Source organism: Cephus cinctus, unplaced genomic scaffold (assembly GCF_000341935.2).
Source record: "Cephus cinctus unplaced genomic scaffold, Ccin1 Ccin1_scaffold1163, whole genome shotgun sequence".
NCBI lineage: Eukaryota > Metazoa > Arthropoda > Insecta > Hymenoptera > Cephidae > Cephus > Cephus cinctus.
Genome location: NW_014333653.1, coordinates 308467 through 323282, shown reverse-complemented (window position 1 = coordinate 323282; position 14816 = coordinate 308467). Strand labels below are relative to the sequence as shown.

The following is a 14816-nucleotide window of genomic DNA, read 5'->3' as shown; positions in this document are numbered from 1 at the left end:
CTCCTCTTACTTATTTGCAGAGTCGTTTTTGAATCTCCCTAACGAGCCGCTAACACCTTCTGGAATGGCCGAATAATGCGACCCTGTTATACGCCATTGGTTTTATGCAAATTCCTCTATGGGTACACAAAGAACCAGGGAACAGGTATAATGCATACCTGAATCGCGTATGGCATTCGACTAGCCAGGGGAATAGAGCCTGATTGCTCAATGAGAAATACGAGAATATACATATAACCCGATTTGAAAATTGAATCGTGCATCGAGAGAAAGCTCGAATGTTAAATATTGTTCATGGGAACGACATATGCGTTCGACAATCGATATCGAATCTGATACAATGTCGGGACCTGTCAAAAACCACGTAACGCCTGTATAAAGCTGGTAAACTGGTGAGTATGTATAACATATGTGTATAGTAGCCTGGAATACCAGGTCGAGAGCGAACCTTTTATGGATTGGCTTCTCTACACCTTGGTAGTAACGTTCCCAATAGTTACTTTCATTTTTAAGCTGAAATCAATTTACTAGATAATACTACCAGGAAATAGAAGCCTAATTGGATTTCTCTACGCGTCTCTAGACAACTGCCAGGGCTACCAACTAGCATGGAGCAAGGAAAGAAATGAAACCCGAGGAAGTATATCGTTTCAATGGACAATCTTCATCCATATGAGTGTATAACTTCGGTTATAAATTCCAATGCTGTATTATTGCAATCATCGTCATCGTCTATCCATACAGTCATTAAACGCCACTCCGCTGACCAATCAACTCGTTACCCAAAGTCATGCGTGCGCAAAAGAGAAAAGTTCGTGTCGAGGAGAAAAAGGCGATTAACAATTTGTCCATGGTCGTCCATCAAGCTCGTTGAGAGTCGTAAAAAAAAAAGTCACCACCATATACAGTATATATACATACGTCGACCTCAGGACTGAAGAGCTAAGACGAAGAGGAGTAGTTTCTCCACCGAATGTATATTCGGATCTTGAATCGCCAAGTCATTCGGTCCATCCCGACTTCGATGTTCAAAGTCATTAAACCCAGGTCCCCACGTAGAAACCGTGAGTAACCATTTTTCTATACCAACTGACATACCAATGACTATTCTCATACTGTGTACTGTGCTCAAGACGCACCTTGCAGCTTCGAGTATCAGTGCTAAGGGAAGTACCAAGAAACCTGGAGAGTCAATGGCAAAGAAAACATGGCTACCGGATTGTCGTCTCGTCAAATAGGGAAAAGCCAAACACTCTCGACTGCCTCGGCTACGACTCCCTTGAGTGTAAAGTAAACGCGGAGGAGCTTCCAGTGAATTGACCCGTTCACGCCTTGGATATTCGTATGTACAGTACATTGAGGAAACGGTGGTTAACGCATTTGTATGGATAAGACATATCCAAGTTTACAGATTGAGATATTTCACTAGCAGACTGTACCTGGTAGATATAGATTTGTAATACCGAAGTGCAACAACTGTAAGCAGCTCCATCTGGATTAATGAAGCATGGATGTGAATTGACAGTGGAAAAATTCTAATTACACTCTGGTCATGGACGTAAGTATCTCTTAACTAAGTGTAAGGGTTAATTAAAATTTTCTTTGAGGTTCTACCAATCAGAATAATTGCTAAATATATATAAAAGATTCGATGAAGATTCGCCGAGTGAAGATGCGACCTTACAACTGGCTTGCTTTCTTGGAATAGGACTAACGAGAACCGATGTATCTTCAAGGCCGATCTGACATTATTGCCAGGCTGTAATTAATAATTATACTCCGAAATCACCGCCGGCCATACTGCGCTGTAATGTACTGAGATTGTTAAGCCACGTGCACGCAACCAAAGCCTGTAAAAGATTGGTGCATTGAATAACCAAGAGAAAATGAATGGGTAAATACAGACTTACCAGTTACAAGAAAATCATACACCGTCTCAGAGTAATAATTAATCGTTGAATATAATATTTCAGAATTTCTCAAAATCACCAAAATTCACGAGCGTTACGTCCGACCGAAATTGAAGGGGGATTTGAAAAAAATCGTTCCAGGTCAAAGGTCACCGAAAATCATGAAACAGGAAATGTCCCAGACACACGTGTCCACCTAGAGAGACTTGCTGTCACCCAGGAAGCACAATTTCCCAGTTCTTCCATAAGCAGCCTTCAAACGGAGCAGACAAGAGAGTGACAAAGAGAAGTCGAACCATCTGCATTTAATTCGTAGCAGGCATAAGCGTGACGCGATGCTGGTCACCCTTAATAAATCACAGTGCCGGTGGGGCCTTTGCAAGAGGAGTAAGGAACCGCGCAAACCGTGTCAAACGTATAAAGAGTCTGTGGCAGGATACATATATATACACGCTAAGATCTCGTTCCGGGATAAAGCGCGGCAGAGAGCCGCGGATGGATTAAACCGGGACAAGAACAAAGAGTAGAGCCCCATAAAGACAGTATGTAAAAGGATACCCGACGATTTGTCGTAGTTGGCAAAGGGAATTAATCGTCCGCCGTGATTGCAAGCGTATCCCAAGAGCACGGCGAAGACGTTGAGTATAAACGAAAGCAAGCGTTGCAGGTTTATCTGCTTGAATTTACGTGGCACGTGTTTGTCGCTGGTTGCGTACAGATACAAATTGCAGGGGTAAATTTAAGCGCACCTAGAGCATAAGACGAGAGAGGAGATCTAGTAGTCGTAATGGGGGGGTGGACGACGGGGAGAAGTCCTCGATGTTGTTAAGGACGACTAGTGAGAAACATGGCGGACACATTTATAGAATAGTACGCGAAGGAATGGAAGAGAAAAAAAAGAAAAATATTTCATGGGTTATATATCGCGGGTGGTCCGCACCCTGGGAGCAATTAATTCCCTCGTAAGTCCGTTAGTCAATCGACGCGATATATTTCATTCTAGTCGCTCTGTTTCAATCTTACTTTTTTTTTCCAAACTTTTCTCCCCGTCCTTCGCCGCTGTGGCAGCCGCGATGTTTCCGTCGGGCCCCTTACACCGGGTCGTGTCTCTGTTTAGGCGAGTAACTTCCGTAAAAATACACAGCCAGACGCCAGAAGCGTCTTGGAGAAATTACGAGGACGAGAATTCTCGTATTAACGTGATTATATACGCGCGTTGATATCTTATATCGTTTTTAATGATTATCATTTCGATAAGTCCTAGGCGACGCGTGGCTACTGGCGGGATATTTAAAATTCTTTGACTAGCTTCCATGCAATATATTGATACCGGGAGAAACGCGCGAATACCGCTGAGTGGATTGACGAGGGCCTCTTGGAAATTGATTACGTCAATTTTCGGCACACTAAATCTTCCCGTGTTTATATGACTGATACGGTGGATTCGTTATAGACTCGTCGTGCAGCCGATTTGTCTCAGAGGAGAGAAAAGAATAATTGGAAAAGGGCATATGAGGAAATCGAGTTTTACGTGCGGTTAAAAAAAACTTATATGTAAGGCTGTGCGATGGGAATTTATTATTTCGTAGAAATTTCAATGGGCCTACTGTACCTACAAGTTGTATAGGCAACACTGAAGAATTGAATATACTATACTTATGTTTTAGATACTAAACTATACATGTACGGATGATTATAGCTGTACCCAGAGCTGCCTGTAAATTATTAGCTCTAATTAAATACGTGGCTGGACTCCCTGTATAAACAGCCGACGGAAAGGAGGTTCGTGCTGGATTTTACTGGCGTTAGGATAGTAAAAAAAAAAATTATACGCACGTGATAAAAGGTAAGAAAAAGCATGTGGAAAAATTACTACCTCGAGCATCCCCGACAAGGGTACCACAGATTCTGATTTCCAGGAATTGATAACCGAATGGATGCAATAGGAGTCTGTTCTTTGCGAGAAGAAATCTGCATTACGCTTACGTGATACGTAAAAGGTGTACAAAAACTACATAAGGATCTCTACCATACAGAATTCTCTGTACGAGTGCGTTGGATTGTCTGTGGTGAATTTACAAAAATTATCTCAACAAAAAAAGATGGAGCTTTTATCGTCAGATTATATATTCATTTGGACTAGTATTATGTACCGGGGATGTATACCGACTGACTCCCGGTAATATTCCAAGTGACAGGAGTTTATTGTGTATGGTGGGAGGGCATGCTATTCTAGGACCCATAATATTTTTATAGTTTCTCGCTAATGCGTGTTTATTATCCTGTCACCTTGTCACGGGGCCCATTTTAACCATTGGTTAAATAATCATAGACGCGCCCCCTTAAGCTTGCTTATCCAGGAAGGAGGTTCATGGTAGAAAAAAGACTGACAACCCCATTGGATATCGGAATCCAATGATCTAATACTGCGTATAGACGGGTATAGAAGAGTATGAAGGATTTGATAATTCGAGAATGACCATCGCGCTTGTTTATGGGGTAATACGTTATAGCACGGTAACGTCCATCAAGAACGCAGTGGGAGGTCTCAGCTGGAACCCCATAAAACAGAAGATGATTTCCATAGGAATATGCGTAGCACTACGTGTAATCAATTATTATGTAAAATCTACGTCCAACGTCGATCTCCCACAGTGTCAGACTCGTGGTTCTGGTCCAAGAACCACCGTAAAATGTCCATAACTCGTTATGGTTTCCAAGGTGACGCTGTGAGGAGGAAGGAAGAAAATTGAATGAAGAAGAAACAGAGAGAGGCTAGACCAACAATAAAGGACTAGGATATAGTATAAGGATAAGTGGAAACAAGATGGCCGGGACTGAATGTGTATCCCTGTTTTAAAGTAGGTACCTGGGTAATCATCCCCGTTAATGTACAGGTATACAAAAAAAAAATGTCACCCCCTGCAATACCCATAATAAAACTGCGTATAATATCGTCTGAAACGAAACTCCAAACCGATCGTATAACATACGGCAACATCCTGTAGGTGGAATCGCGTTATAAGAAAGTAACCTCGAGGCAGCCATTTTCCTTGCGAGTCTCGTAACCCGAACCGATTCACGGAAATAAAACGAATCCGCATCGGCCTGCAGCCGTTTCCGCGGCTTAATCACCGCACCCTGATCGTAAAGCTCGCTGTAAAGCATTCTCGTGGCTGCAGACCCGGGAGGTTCTGGATTTGTAAACAGCAAAAGGGAAACCAGAAGATCGTTCGATTCCACGGTGGGTTAACGTCCCGGTTCTCCGAACGTGAATCGTCGTTATTATTAATTGACCATATTTCGATCGGTTAAAATCACGCACGACGATCCCCCTTTTCTTGGAACCCAATAAAACCGCTACTGCTCCACGTATTCGTTAACTGTCCCGGGAGATAATTAATCAGTGTAATTAATATTCCCGCCATAATTAACACTAGTCCCCGTATACGTACGTATACACTAATGTCACGCCGTAACGAAGAGTCTCGATTTCGTGGTAAACCTCATCGCCGGAAATCTCGTTATAAGTCGTACGACAAGACACGAGTGCTCCTTCTCCGATTTCATTGGTGAAAGATAAAAAGGGAATCAAGTAGAGAGACGGAGACAGATCGATATACCTATAGCGAAGAAGAGAGAGATGCCCTAAGAGAATTACGTAGCCAACCGAATATACGTGAACATAACCTAAAATATGAACACGAGTCACAGCGTAAAGCATTGGAGAAGGACTGTACGCGCGATGCACTGACGACTTGCTGGAACCAGTATACGGAGGTTATGTTTAATTTGAATTTTTTAAATCTTTACTCAACATCTAGTCAAATTACTCGTATCGCTTGTAGACATAGAAGCTTCGCGACCCTGGCTGCCGGTTTTTCGCCAAGACTGGATCTTTCATCGGGATCTATAATGGGGCCCGTGAGGAGTTTCTGGCTGGCAGCAAGAAGACAAGCCTGGAAGAAGCAACCCCACGGTGAGGCGTACAGGTTGAGCCCCGGGGTATATAATCAACGAGATGAGAGAGGTACTAGCCACTTCGTATTTGTTTTGTTAGTTAGCAAGTCGTTATGCCGCCCCACGTCCCTCGCTTCGATCTCTCTCAATTCTCCCCAGGTTCCACCTTTTCGAGTCTCCGGAGGAGACGGGGTCTCTTTTATGGTCAAGGGAAAGAGAGGTAGGACGAGGAGTGACTGTCAGATCTGTAACAGGATGTAATACCTCATGAGTTTCACTTAAAAAAAATTTTTTTTTTTTTCACTTCGGTATCGTCACACGGTCAATCAATTTCCCCAGGATGGATCATCCTCGTTAATACTACCGGATCACTGGAATTTCAAGGATGTGTATTTTGCGGCTGACACCGACTGCGTGGTCTGCTAGGACTTCATCAGGAAGAAGTAAAACCGTGTTACAGGGTCTCTTATCGTAACCAGTTATCGAGCTATGGAATTCTCGGATCCGGGTCTCTATAAGCTGTCTGGTAGAGTGGCCGGCCTGTTGCATGGGTGTATGGGATAAGGCCCCAAGGATCGTACGCCGGTCGAGACTCCCTTGGAGAGATGATGGATCAGCTCTCTGCCTCCCTTTCGACTTATCCTTTTTTCCTTGTTCCCGAGACGCCAAGAAACCCGGGCCAGCTTCGAGGTGCACGTCGGACCCGAGACGTGGAAGGCAGAGAAGAAGGTGATGGTGTTGGTGAGGAGAAAAAGAAAAAAAAACGGAAACACGAAACTGACTGCCAGCCTCCATGCCTGCCTACCTACCTACCACCGTGCCCTCTTCAGCCTCCGAGGTCCATGAGTTCCAGACTCGAGAACATTGGCGTAGACACCGCTGCTCCTCGACGAGTCGTTAAGAAATCATTTCTTCGCGGGCAGGACGCACTCTACTCAAAATAATCATAAAATGACCCAAGAACGAATAAACGATCCAAGCATGCAGAGGTAATGAAATTGAAAAAGTACCAAGCAAAATTCAAACTCTAAGGATACCCCTTGCTTCGATACAGCAAATTGATCCTTGAGATCCTAAGGAACAAGACTCCAGGTGCAGTCGTCCCTGCCAAACGAGAGGATGGTCCCCGTCGGGTCGTAACGATTCGGCAGAGCTGCTTCCTGGGTCCCGGGTCTCGTACGTACGAGTCAACGACGCTGCACACCAGGACGCCGGAGAGTGGCAGTGGAGTGCCGCGTAGAGTGCAACCAAGTGTATAGTGCACCGCCATAATTTACATCGAAAGAGCCGATAAACATCGCGCCCTGCGGACACGAAGCCAGGAGAACCCATGGTCCACGAAGCCCCCATAGCACTCCCATGCATTGTCCTGTCGTTCCTCTTCGTTATATCGCGCCTTCGTTCTTTCTATATATTCCCCATCGGTTGGGCACGTTAAACCACGCATCACCCACGTATATAAAACCCCTGTGTGTATATATATATATATATATACCCGCATACAGCGAGCGTACAAGGAACGCAAACTCTAGATTCCATAGTAAAAACGAAACCATACCTAGCATACCTGAATGTCCTGTGACTTCACTTGGTATACCTACACGAGGTAGATATCTCATTTAGATATCAGAAGGCCAGGTAGCATAAGTGACTCTAACAAGGTATGCAAGGATAAGCAACACCTCGTTGCTACCGCAAGACCGTTGCTTGGTAACCATGGTGATTAATAACAACAGAAATAAATTCACCAGACGCGGTTCCGAGAAGTAACCATCGGTCCAGAACGATCCTGACGCGAAAGTCAATATCTAATTTCGTACATGGGATACCTGTGAGTTTACTTAGAGTTTTTCTAACGAGCGTACCTTAGATATCTTTCAAAAGTATCGTATAAGAGTACTCGTAACCTAGGAAACGCTAACGAGCTATCACTGGGGTAACGCTAACGAGCTCCATGGTAAGCAACACCTCGTTGCCGGTTAACCTGTTGCGCCGTGTACGTAGTACGAATAATTGAATAGCGGGAGAGCGCGTCGAGCGTGGAGAAGTGCAGTTCGTAAATCATAGGGGCGTCCGGGGTAATTTGTCCGTAAAAATGTAGGGGGTAACAAAGAGAGAAAGCACGGCGTTAATCGTAAGGCAGAAGCGTGGAGAAACGAATCGCGATTGTCGATTAGCACAAGAGACAATTAAGTTGGGTTATGGATTCCGTTGTTGAACGTAAGTAGCATCCCTCTCTCTCGCTCTCTCTGCTTAAAATTGTAATCGCAACGGCGAAGGTGCGAGGGAGACTAGGATAAAGAAAAGAGTGACAGATAAAAACATTAGTCACTGTATAGAACGCCATTAAATTATCACGCCACTTTATTTAGCGATTGTAATCACGCGAGTCCAGGTGGGTCGCTGCGATACGTATATAGAGATTCGCCTTGAAGCGATCGCTTACACAGGTTCTGGCTATCGCTACGTACTTGTCCTGTACCTGGTGAACGGTCACGCAAGCGGAACACGTTCAACGAGTTTGAAGCTTCGTCGAGACGATTATACCCTCTCGTTATGGTGATAACTTGATTTAAGGACATTGGGAGCTGGGTAAACATCGAGGATCAGGATAATGAGAGTGGGTCTTTAATAATTTTTATTCATTCAATAAATCGCTTCTGTGAGCGACTTAGATCGAGGGATCTTGTTGAAATATTTATTTTAAAAAATAAGTACAGCCGCGAAATACGACGTACGTAGTAGGTAACCTTGTCAGAAAACTCGGTGAGTTTCTTCGACAGACAAGTACTAGGTGCTAAAGTGCTCGCGAACGCTTTTCAAGATAATCTGCGTCGTAAAGCAAGACTCCAACTCGATTAGTTAAGCGTAAGCCGACCTAACCTCACATTTTATATGATCATGTAGAAAAGCGTCTTTACGATCCTCCCCATAATACTAGGTTGTATAATCGCCGCGTGGTTCCTACGATTAACTGAAGTCCCGCCGAACGGAATAGAAAGTGAACGGAGCACAGGACTATTACAGTTATCGTTAAGAGATTATATTATTTTGGTAATCTTTCCCAGTACAGACTCTCTTGATCCTGACTATCGGCAAAGAGATCCTGTTTACAATAATGGCCAACGGACGTGCGTTTCCTATTACTATAAAGGGGAATACGAGAGAACCCTACTACCCAAAACCTGACACCTGCCAGACATAGAGAGAAGACGCTAATTATTGCAAGAGAGAACCCACCTGTCCTTAGGATTGTTTTTGCTCGACTATACCGGATGAATTTGGTTCATGAAAATTCCACGTGTCAGACGTATATCCTAAACTGGATATACATACATACACATGTGGACTTGAAAATCATCTTGTACGGTTAAAAGCATTTTAACTTTTTTTTTCTCACCATTTTCTTTTTTCCTCGCGATAAAGAGTTAGAAACACGGTCAGGGTGTGTACTACGGGTAGGGTTCCTTGAAATTTGTACAAGTACGTACATCATCTCCTTCCATGGTCCATCTCACCTCTCGCTCCTCTTCCCTCTCTCTCTCTCTCTCTCTCTCTAAGATCACTCATCTTCCTTACTCTCCCTTATTCTCCCCTTGACTCGCTACCTTTCTCCCTTCAAGATGGAATGCCATTGACTCCCATGCATATCTGGCAACAAGGTTCCTCTCGAACCATCTCCCTTGCACGCTCCATACACCGGGTGCTCTTGTAATTTTGTATCGCAAGAACCACATCGCAGTGGTTATTATATGCAAAGGATAATAACAGGTATCGAATGAAGATAAAAAAAAACAAATTGGCTAGCTCGAGATTTACAATGGATACTGGCGTAAAATGTGGCGTGCATTAAAATACAGCGTTATCTGTCATTAATGTTAATTAATGACACGACGTTAACTACGTTGATTAAATCGTGCGCGCACAGACGTTCACAAATGAGAATCAATTTTCGAGTTAGAATATAGGATGATACGTGGTCATACAGTTCGCACCCGTGTATGCCTATGTATGACGAGCGTACAGTGATTAGGATTGTTAAGTGATAACGATAAATTCGCATTAGATCCTGCTGCTAGTACCTAATTGCCTTAGTAGTCCTAGTCCTTATCAGGTGAAATAAAAGGGATTGTACTGTATGGGAAAGAAAAAAGTATGGTAGCAGGATTAATTGAAAAAAAAAATGTCTATCATAGGTCAGACGTTAAGTGTGGTGTTACCTTTTTCTAGGTCCACCCGTTACACGGACTAAGATGAGCCTCTCAACATAAACGGGATGGGATGAGATGGGAGTCAGAGGCTCGTTAGCGGCACGAGGGGAGCCAACACTGTTGCCAGATTGTTATCCCTTCCTATACGGCGCATTTTCAATCTCTACCTTCGCCTCGGCAGTACACAAAACGTAAGGATGCACTTAGTGCAGTAGGGCCTGAGTGATCCAAGTATAAGCTTGTGAAAATATATTAAAGTGCCGTCCAAAGACTTGTCGGTTCTCAAATGAGAGTTCAGAGCTTTTTATTTATCTCTGTAAAGTCTCAGGATTTCCTTATGGAAATAGCTTGGTCCAAATGTTCAAAGGAGCTTTATAAATAATTTAAACAGACTCACCATACGCTGGCAGCATTCCCAAAGTAGTAGAGAAGAAGGAAGACTACGGCACAGTATGGATTTGCTAGGCCATCCTGAGTAAGGTATTGCTGCTGCTTCTGCGAGATGATCGACTGATCCTGAGGATGAAGTGGTATAGCCTGGGTGCACGCAACAGACATTCTACCAGCAGCCAATCGTATCACGTAACCAACAGCAACAGCCGCATGGCAAATAGCCAGACAGGCAATAGCCCTCTCTGAAAAATAATATTTTTCATCGTTCATCTTCCTTGGAACTATTCTCCAGGTCGTGCCAATGTCAGAGAGTATATTCACCGGCTGTACTAGTGGTATGCCGCCTCTGTGGTTTTAGGAGGGTAAGGATGGCAGCAGCTACAGAGATCAGACAGACAGTCGCAAATGCTGTGATCCAAGCTTCAGTCAATTTCTTCTCTCTTTGACTCCAGAGGATGTCCGCGTCGCAGGCGGCAGCGCATCTTCCGGAACGATTCAGGAATATGTACAGGGCAGATTTTGCATACCAGGAGCATCCCCATGGACCAGCCGCGAAAGCCTTGAATTAAATTATATGATTGGGTTAGATTTTTAGGTCTAGTTTTTTATCAGAGGATTTTCTCAATTTTCTTTTTCTTTTTCTTTTTACCTGCACCGGATGCACTGGTCCAGGTTCACCAGGCCCCTCCATACACATATGCTCGTGATTGTTTTCTGGGGGGAACTTGGAACAGTTCAATGTCGCTGGCCAGGTAAAACCAAAACCATGGAGGACCGGGATGCACCGTGCTCGTACCTGCTCGCATAGTCCTCTACAGGGACCAATGGGCGAGGGTACCTTTTCCGTGCACATTGGTGCATAAACCGAACAGAGGAACAGCTGTAGCTGGGCACTGTAAGAGGTTATAGGTCGTTAGTGTATGAAATTTTTAGTCAATGGTTTTGATTGGCATAATTAAGAAAATTAACATGATTTGGGTAAACTATGTAGAATCTAATGACAGTGTGGTTGACGTTAGTAGATGAAAATATGGAAATCAATTGTTATGTCATTCTCACCTGCAGCCATATTGTAACAATGGATTGTAGGTTGATAACATAAATTCTGCATCACTCTGGATCTCATTTCCAACTAGGTTCGGCATTGTTGTCACATTGTAGCCAAAACCACGACACATTTCTATTCTTATTGGTTCGCAGGCACCTTGGGCGTACATAATACCCCGCACAAACATCAGTACGACGAGCCACCACATGTTGATTATTTATTTAATAATTTAATTTTTGAAAAGACTAGCGATATATTTCTTTCGGAATATTAGTATTGTAGTTAATCACTATTCACTGTGATTTCATGGTTAACGTTTTACATGCAATTTCACGGATTACTACGATATTCAAGTGTATTTAAAAGCGCGGCAAGTTTGAACTTCTTAACAATCCGAAGCCTTGTAAATTATTTGAAAATCACCCGAGGCTCATCTAGCGAAGTAAACGTCAGATTATAGAATCCTGTTATCATCTCGTTAATAAGTCTCATAAAACAGTTTAAAGATAATTTTAAAAATTAATGACAAAACAATTGCACAAGACTTACGTGAAAGATATTAACGCGTGTCGCACGTATTTAAAATGTCACAGAGCAAAATCACGTTATGTCATTGGTCAATTCATTATCGGACGGCTGACAGTCGCACAGCCGGGGAAATACATTTCAACGAAATCATGATAGCTCTCAATGCATCCTTTAGACGTAACGTATTCGTTCATTCGAATTAAAATTTCAACGAAACAGGAAAAATCCAACACTTATTAAAAGACGAAGCAAAAATTCATTCCTAATAGTACAGAAACTTTTTAATTCTCCAATTTGAAGTCACTGTATTCACTGTTAAATTTTTACTTCGGAACAATACAACGCATTTGTTCCCACTCACTTAAATATTCACGAGACACGATTCGATTTTATATTCAAAGAAAAAAAAAAATAAGATTTCAATATTCGCGCGATTCTTGACGCGTAAACACAGAATCCAACCGCGACACAACCTCCCCGTTCAACGCTTCTTACATTACTAAACCTCCCGCCGTAGTAGCAGCTTGCGGCGTCTGTTTATCCCCACCATTCCTGCAGTCGTTTCTCCTCGGCTCCACTTAAATCCCAGCGGCGGCTACACTGAAGTACATATACATATGCACACCCAGTGCATTCCTTGTATACTGGCTCCAGAGGATGAGGTATCAAACGAGGCGTGTTCACACCTCTCCCAAGTAAATAAGAAACGGGAACGAAATTAATTAATGAACCAAAAGGAAGAGACGGGTGTAGCAGGATCTAAAATAAAAAAAATATATTAATTTTACTGGAATCTGAATATATTAAAATAAATAAATGTAAGTATGTGTGTACCTTAGAAGAATAGTAAAATTATTAACAAAAGATATAAAGATTTGATAAACAGTTAAAATAAAAATACCCAATGTAAAAATGCGGTGTATTATTGATCTTTGTTATCTACCGTGTAATCGTGGTAGGATGTGTATATATTGTGCATATATGCACTAAGCGTGTAAAGCAGTGGACTGTCGTAGATAAGAGGGTTGCGTCATGGCCTTAGTTACCGCTAAAGGATTAAAGAATAACTGCGGCATTATTGTTTACATAGTGCGTGCGCTAATAAATTTTCTCAGTCCGAAAAAAGGAGGAGTGAAAGTGCAGATAATAAATGCCCCGGGCGAACCGCCCGCCGAAGGACTATAAGGGCCTTACCTTGCAGTCAAGATGGGAGTAGCGGCCTCGGAGACGAGGCCCAATTATACCAAGAAAATACAGCCCATAAAGCCGGCCTTAACCGCCGCCAAACACTGGGATATGATAATGAGACCTCGCTGCCGTTGCTGCACGCTCGAACCTTTCTACGGGCGTACTTCGGCATAGCAGAAAGAAGCAGCACGAAAATAAGGCCCTAAAACGGGGCCCGACGAGTATCACATGTACGTGAATAGCAGTGGTTTTCTTTGGAGATCACGAAAAGATGCAGTTTTGCGTGTTGCTGTACGGAGAGAAAAAAATACTGTGATTCTTTACTACAAAAAAAAAAATAAAAAATAAAAAAATTATTCTAGTTTCTGTACCTGAACACTCAGAAGAGGATATCTTCGTCGGATTCATCACCCAGGATATGATAAGCCTCTACCGCAGGGTAATCGTATGTTGTCATCTGAGATGCAAGCTTTGCTCTCATTTTCTTCTTGTCTTGCAATTTCTTTAAACGATGAAATTCCTCGCGTTCACGCTCGTCCAGTTCACTGATGACGTACCTCAGGGTGCACTCTAACCTGGGTATGAGAATATAGGTTATGGCGTTTATACGTCGATTCGTCGATGTAATCACTTCGTTCAGGGTAACGAAACCATATTGCAGGGATGCCAATTCCACAAGGAGTTCTATTGCCCTGCGGTAGTTCTTTTTTAGGTTAGACACCTGCTAACGAATTAAACGATTGAAAACGGTCTTTACGATATAATGTCAGGATAATTATCGGTCAATCAGTTCATTATGCTCACCTGCTGTCCGCCTCTGGCTAAACCAGCGTATTCATAAGTATCCGATGCGTCTTCGTAATACTCAAAAAGGTGGAGATTCACGCCGGCCACATTCTCTTTTCTTGATCGGATCTTTATTCTCGCTCTGTCCACCGTTTGTAGCACCAGCTGGTGTATATCACCGGCTATGTACTTCACCTGGGCTAACGAGAAGGATGCTTCTTTCATGGCTTCTCCGGTAGATACTTTATTTTTAATTAATCTCATTAATATTGTCCTGAAACGAATCTGAAGACCGTCGGCTTTCTTTTTCAATAAATTGTGTCCTTTCTTCGCCGAGGTTAGACGCAGCTTTATTTGCGTTTGCGAACCCCGCGTTGGCGATATTGGAAGTCTCTCGCTTGTCGCCATAATTTTCTTTCTTATCGATATCGACGATTACGATGATCGTCTTATGTTTTTATCGATGCGAATTACCTTATTTCAGTGTCATTATTCTTGGTGCGATTAATCTTAGATTATTGTTTGTACTTTATATAAACTAATATCTATTATATGTATACAGAAACAAAGATTTGCTAACATCAGCTACCAGCTGCTATCACGGCAAGTTTATTTGGACCAACTGATACAGATTTTAGTCGATTACACCGTTGGTTGAAATAATTAAATTGGTATAGGGATCTGACAGTTACCATGACATCTGGTGGCAGTAAATAGAAGTTCGAAATGGCACACGATAAATCAATCCAGTTGTGGGTAACTCTCTCTGTCTTGATTGTTGCTGTTTTAACT

The 14816-nt window shown here is 42.8% G+C and overlaps 2 protein-coding genes and 1 long non-coding RNA gene across 4 annotated transcripts in view; 1 reads left to right on the top strand and 2 right to left on the bottom strand.

Moving 5' to 3' along the window:
- The window catches only part of LOC107272387, a 7207-nt gene extending 1091 nt beyond the window's left edge, over positions 1-6116 (top strand). The window contains exons 3-10 of the long non-coding RNA XR_003061176.1: positions 21-392; positions 532-1064; positions 1134-1558; positions 1647-1894; positions 1974-3756; positions 3830-5690; positions 5759-5940; positions 6030-6116. This is a non-coding gene — a long non-coding RNA (uncharacterized LOC107272387). The remainder of the gene's footprint in view (positions 1-20; positions 393-531; positions 1065-1133; positions 1559-1646; positions 1895-1973; positions 3757-3829; positions 5691-5758; positions 5941-6029) is intronic.
- The window catches only part of LOC107272385 (frizzled-4), a gene marked incomplete at its 5' end in the record, with an annotated part of 25522 nt that extends 13777 nt beyond the window's left edge, over positions 1-11745 (bottom strand). The window contains 4 exon segments of the mRNA XM_025089666.1: positions 10479-10716; positions 10796-11033; positions 11124-11367; positions 11534-11745. Coding sequence (XP_024945434.1) covers positions 10479-10716; positions 10796-11033; positions 11124-11367; positions 11534-11745 — 932 coding nt within the window.
- Positions 11730-14816, bottom strand: LOC112493605 (probable V-type proton ATPase subunit D 2). 2 transcript variants are annotated; one of them, XM_025089667.1, is made up of 4 exons: positions 14043-14816; positions 13610-13962; positions 13245-13527; positions 11730-12809 (listed from the first exon to the last, which is right to left on the bottom strand). In XM_025089667.1, exons 1-2 carry the CDS (start codon positions 14430-14432, stop codon positions 13618-13620), a joined length of 735 nt encoding a protein of 244 aa, XP_024945435.1. In that variant the 5' UTR covers positions 14433-14816; the 3' UTR covers positions 11730-12809; positions 13245-13527; positions 13610-13617. The 2 variants fall into 2 exon arrangements, with proteins under 2 accessions (XP_024945435.1, XP_024945436.1); XM_025089668.1 differs by having other exon boundaries at positions 13610-13959.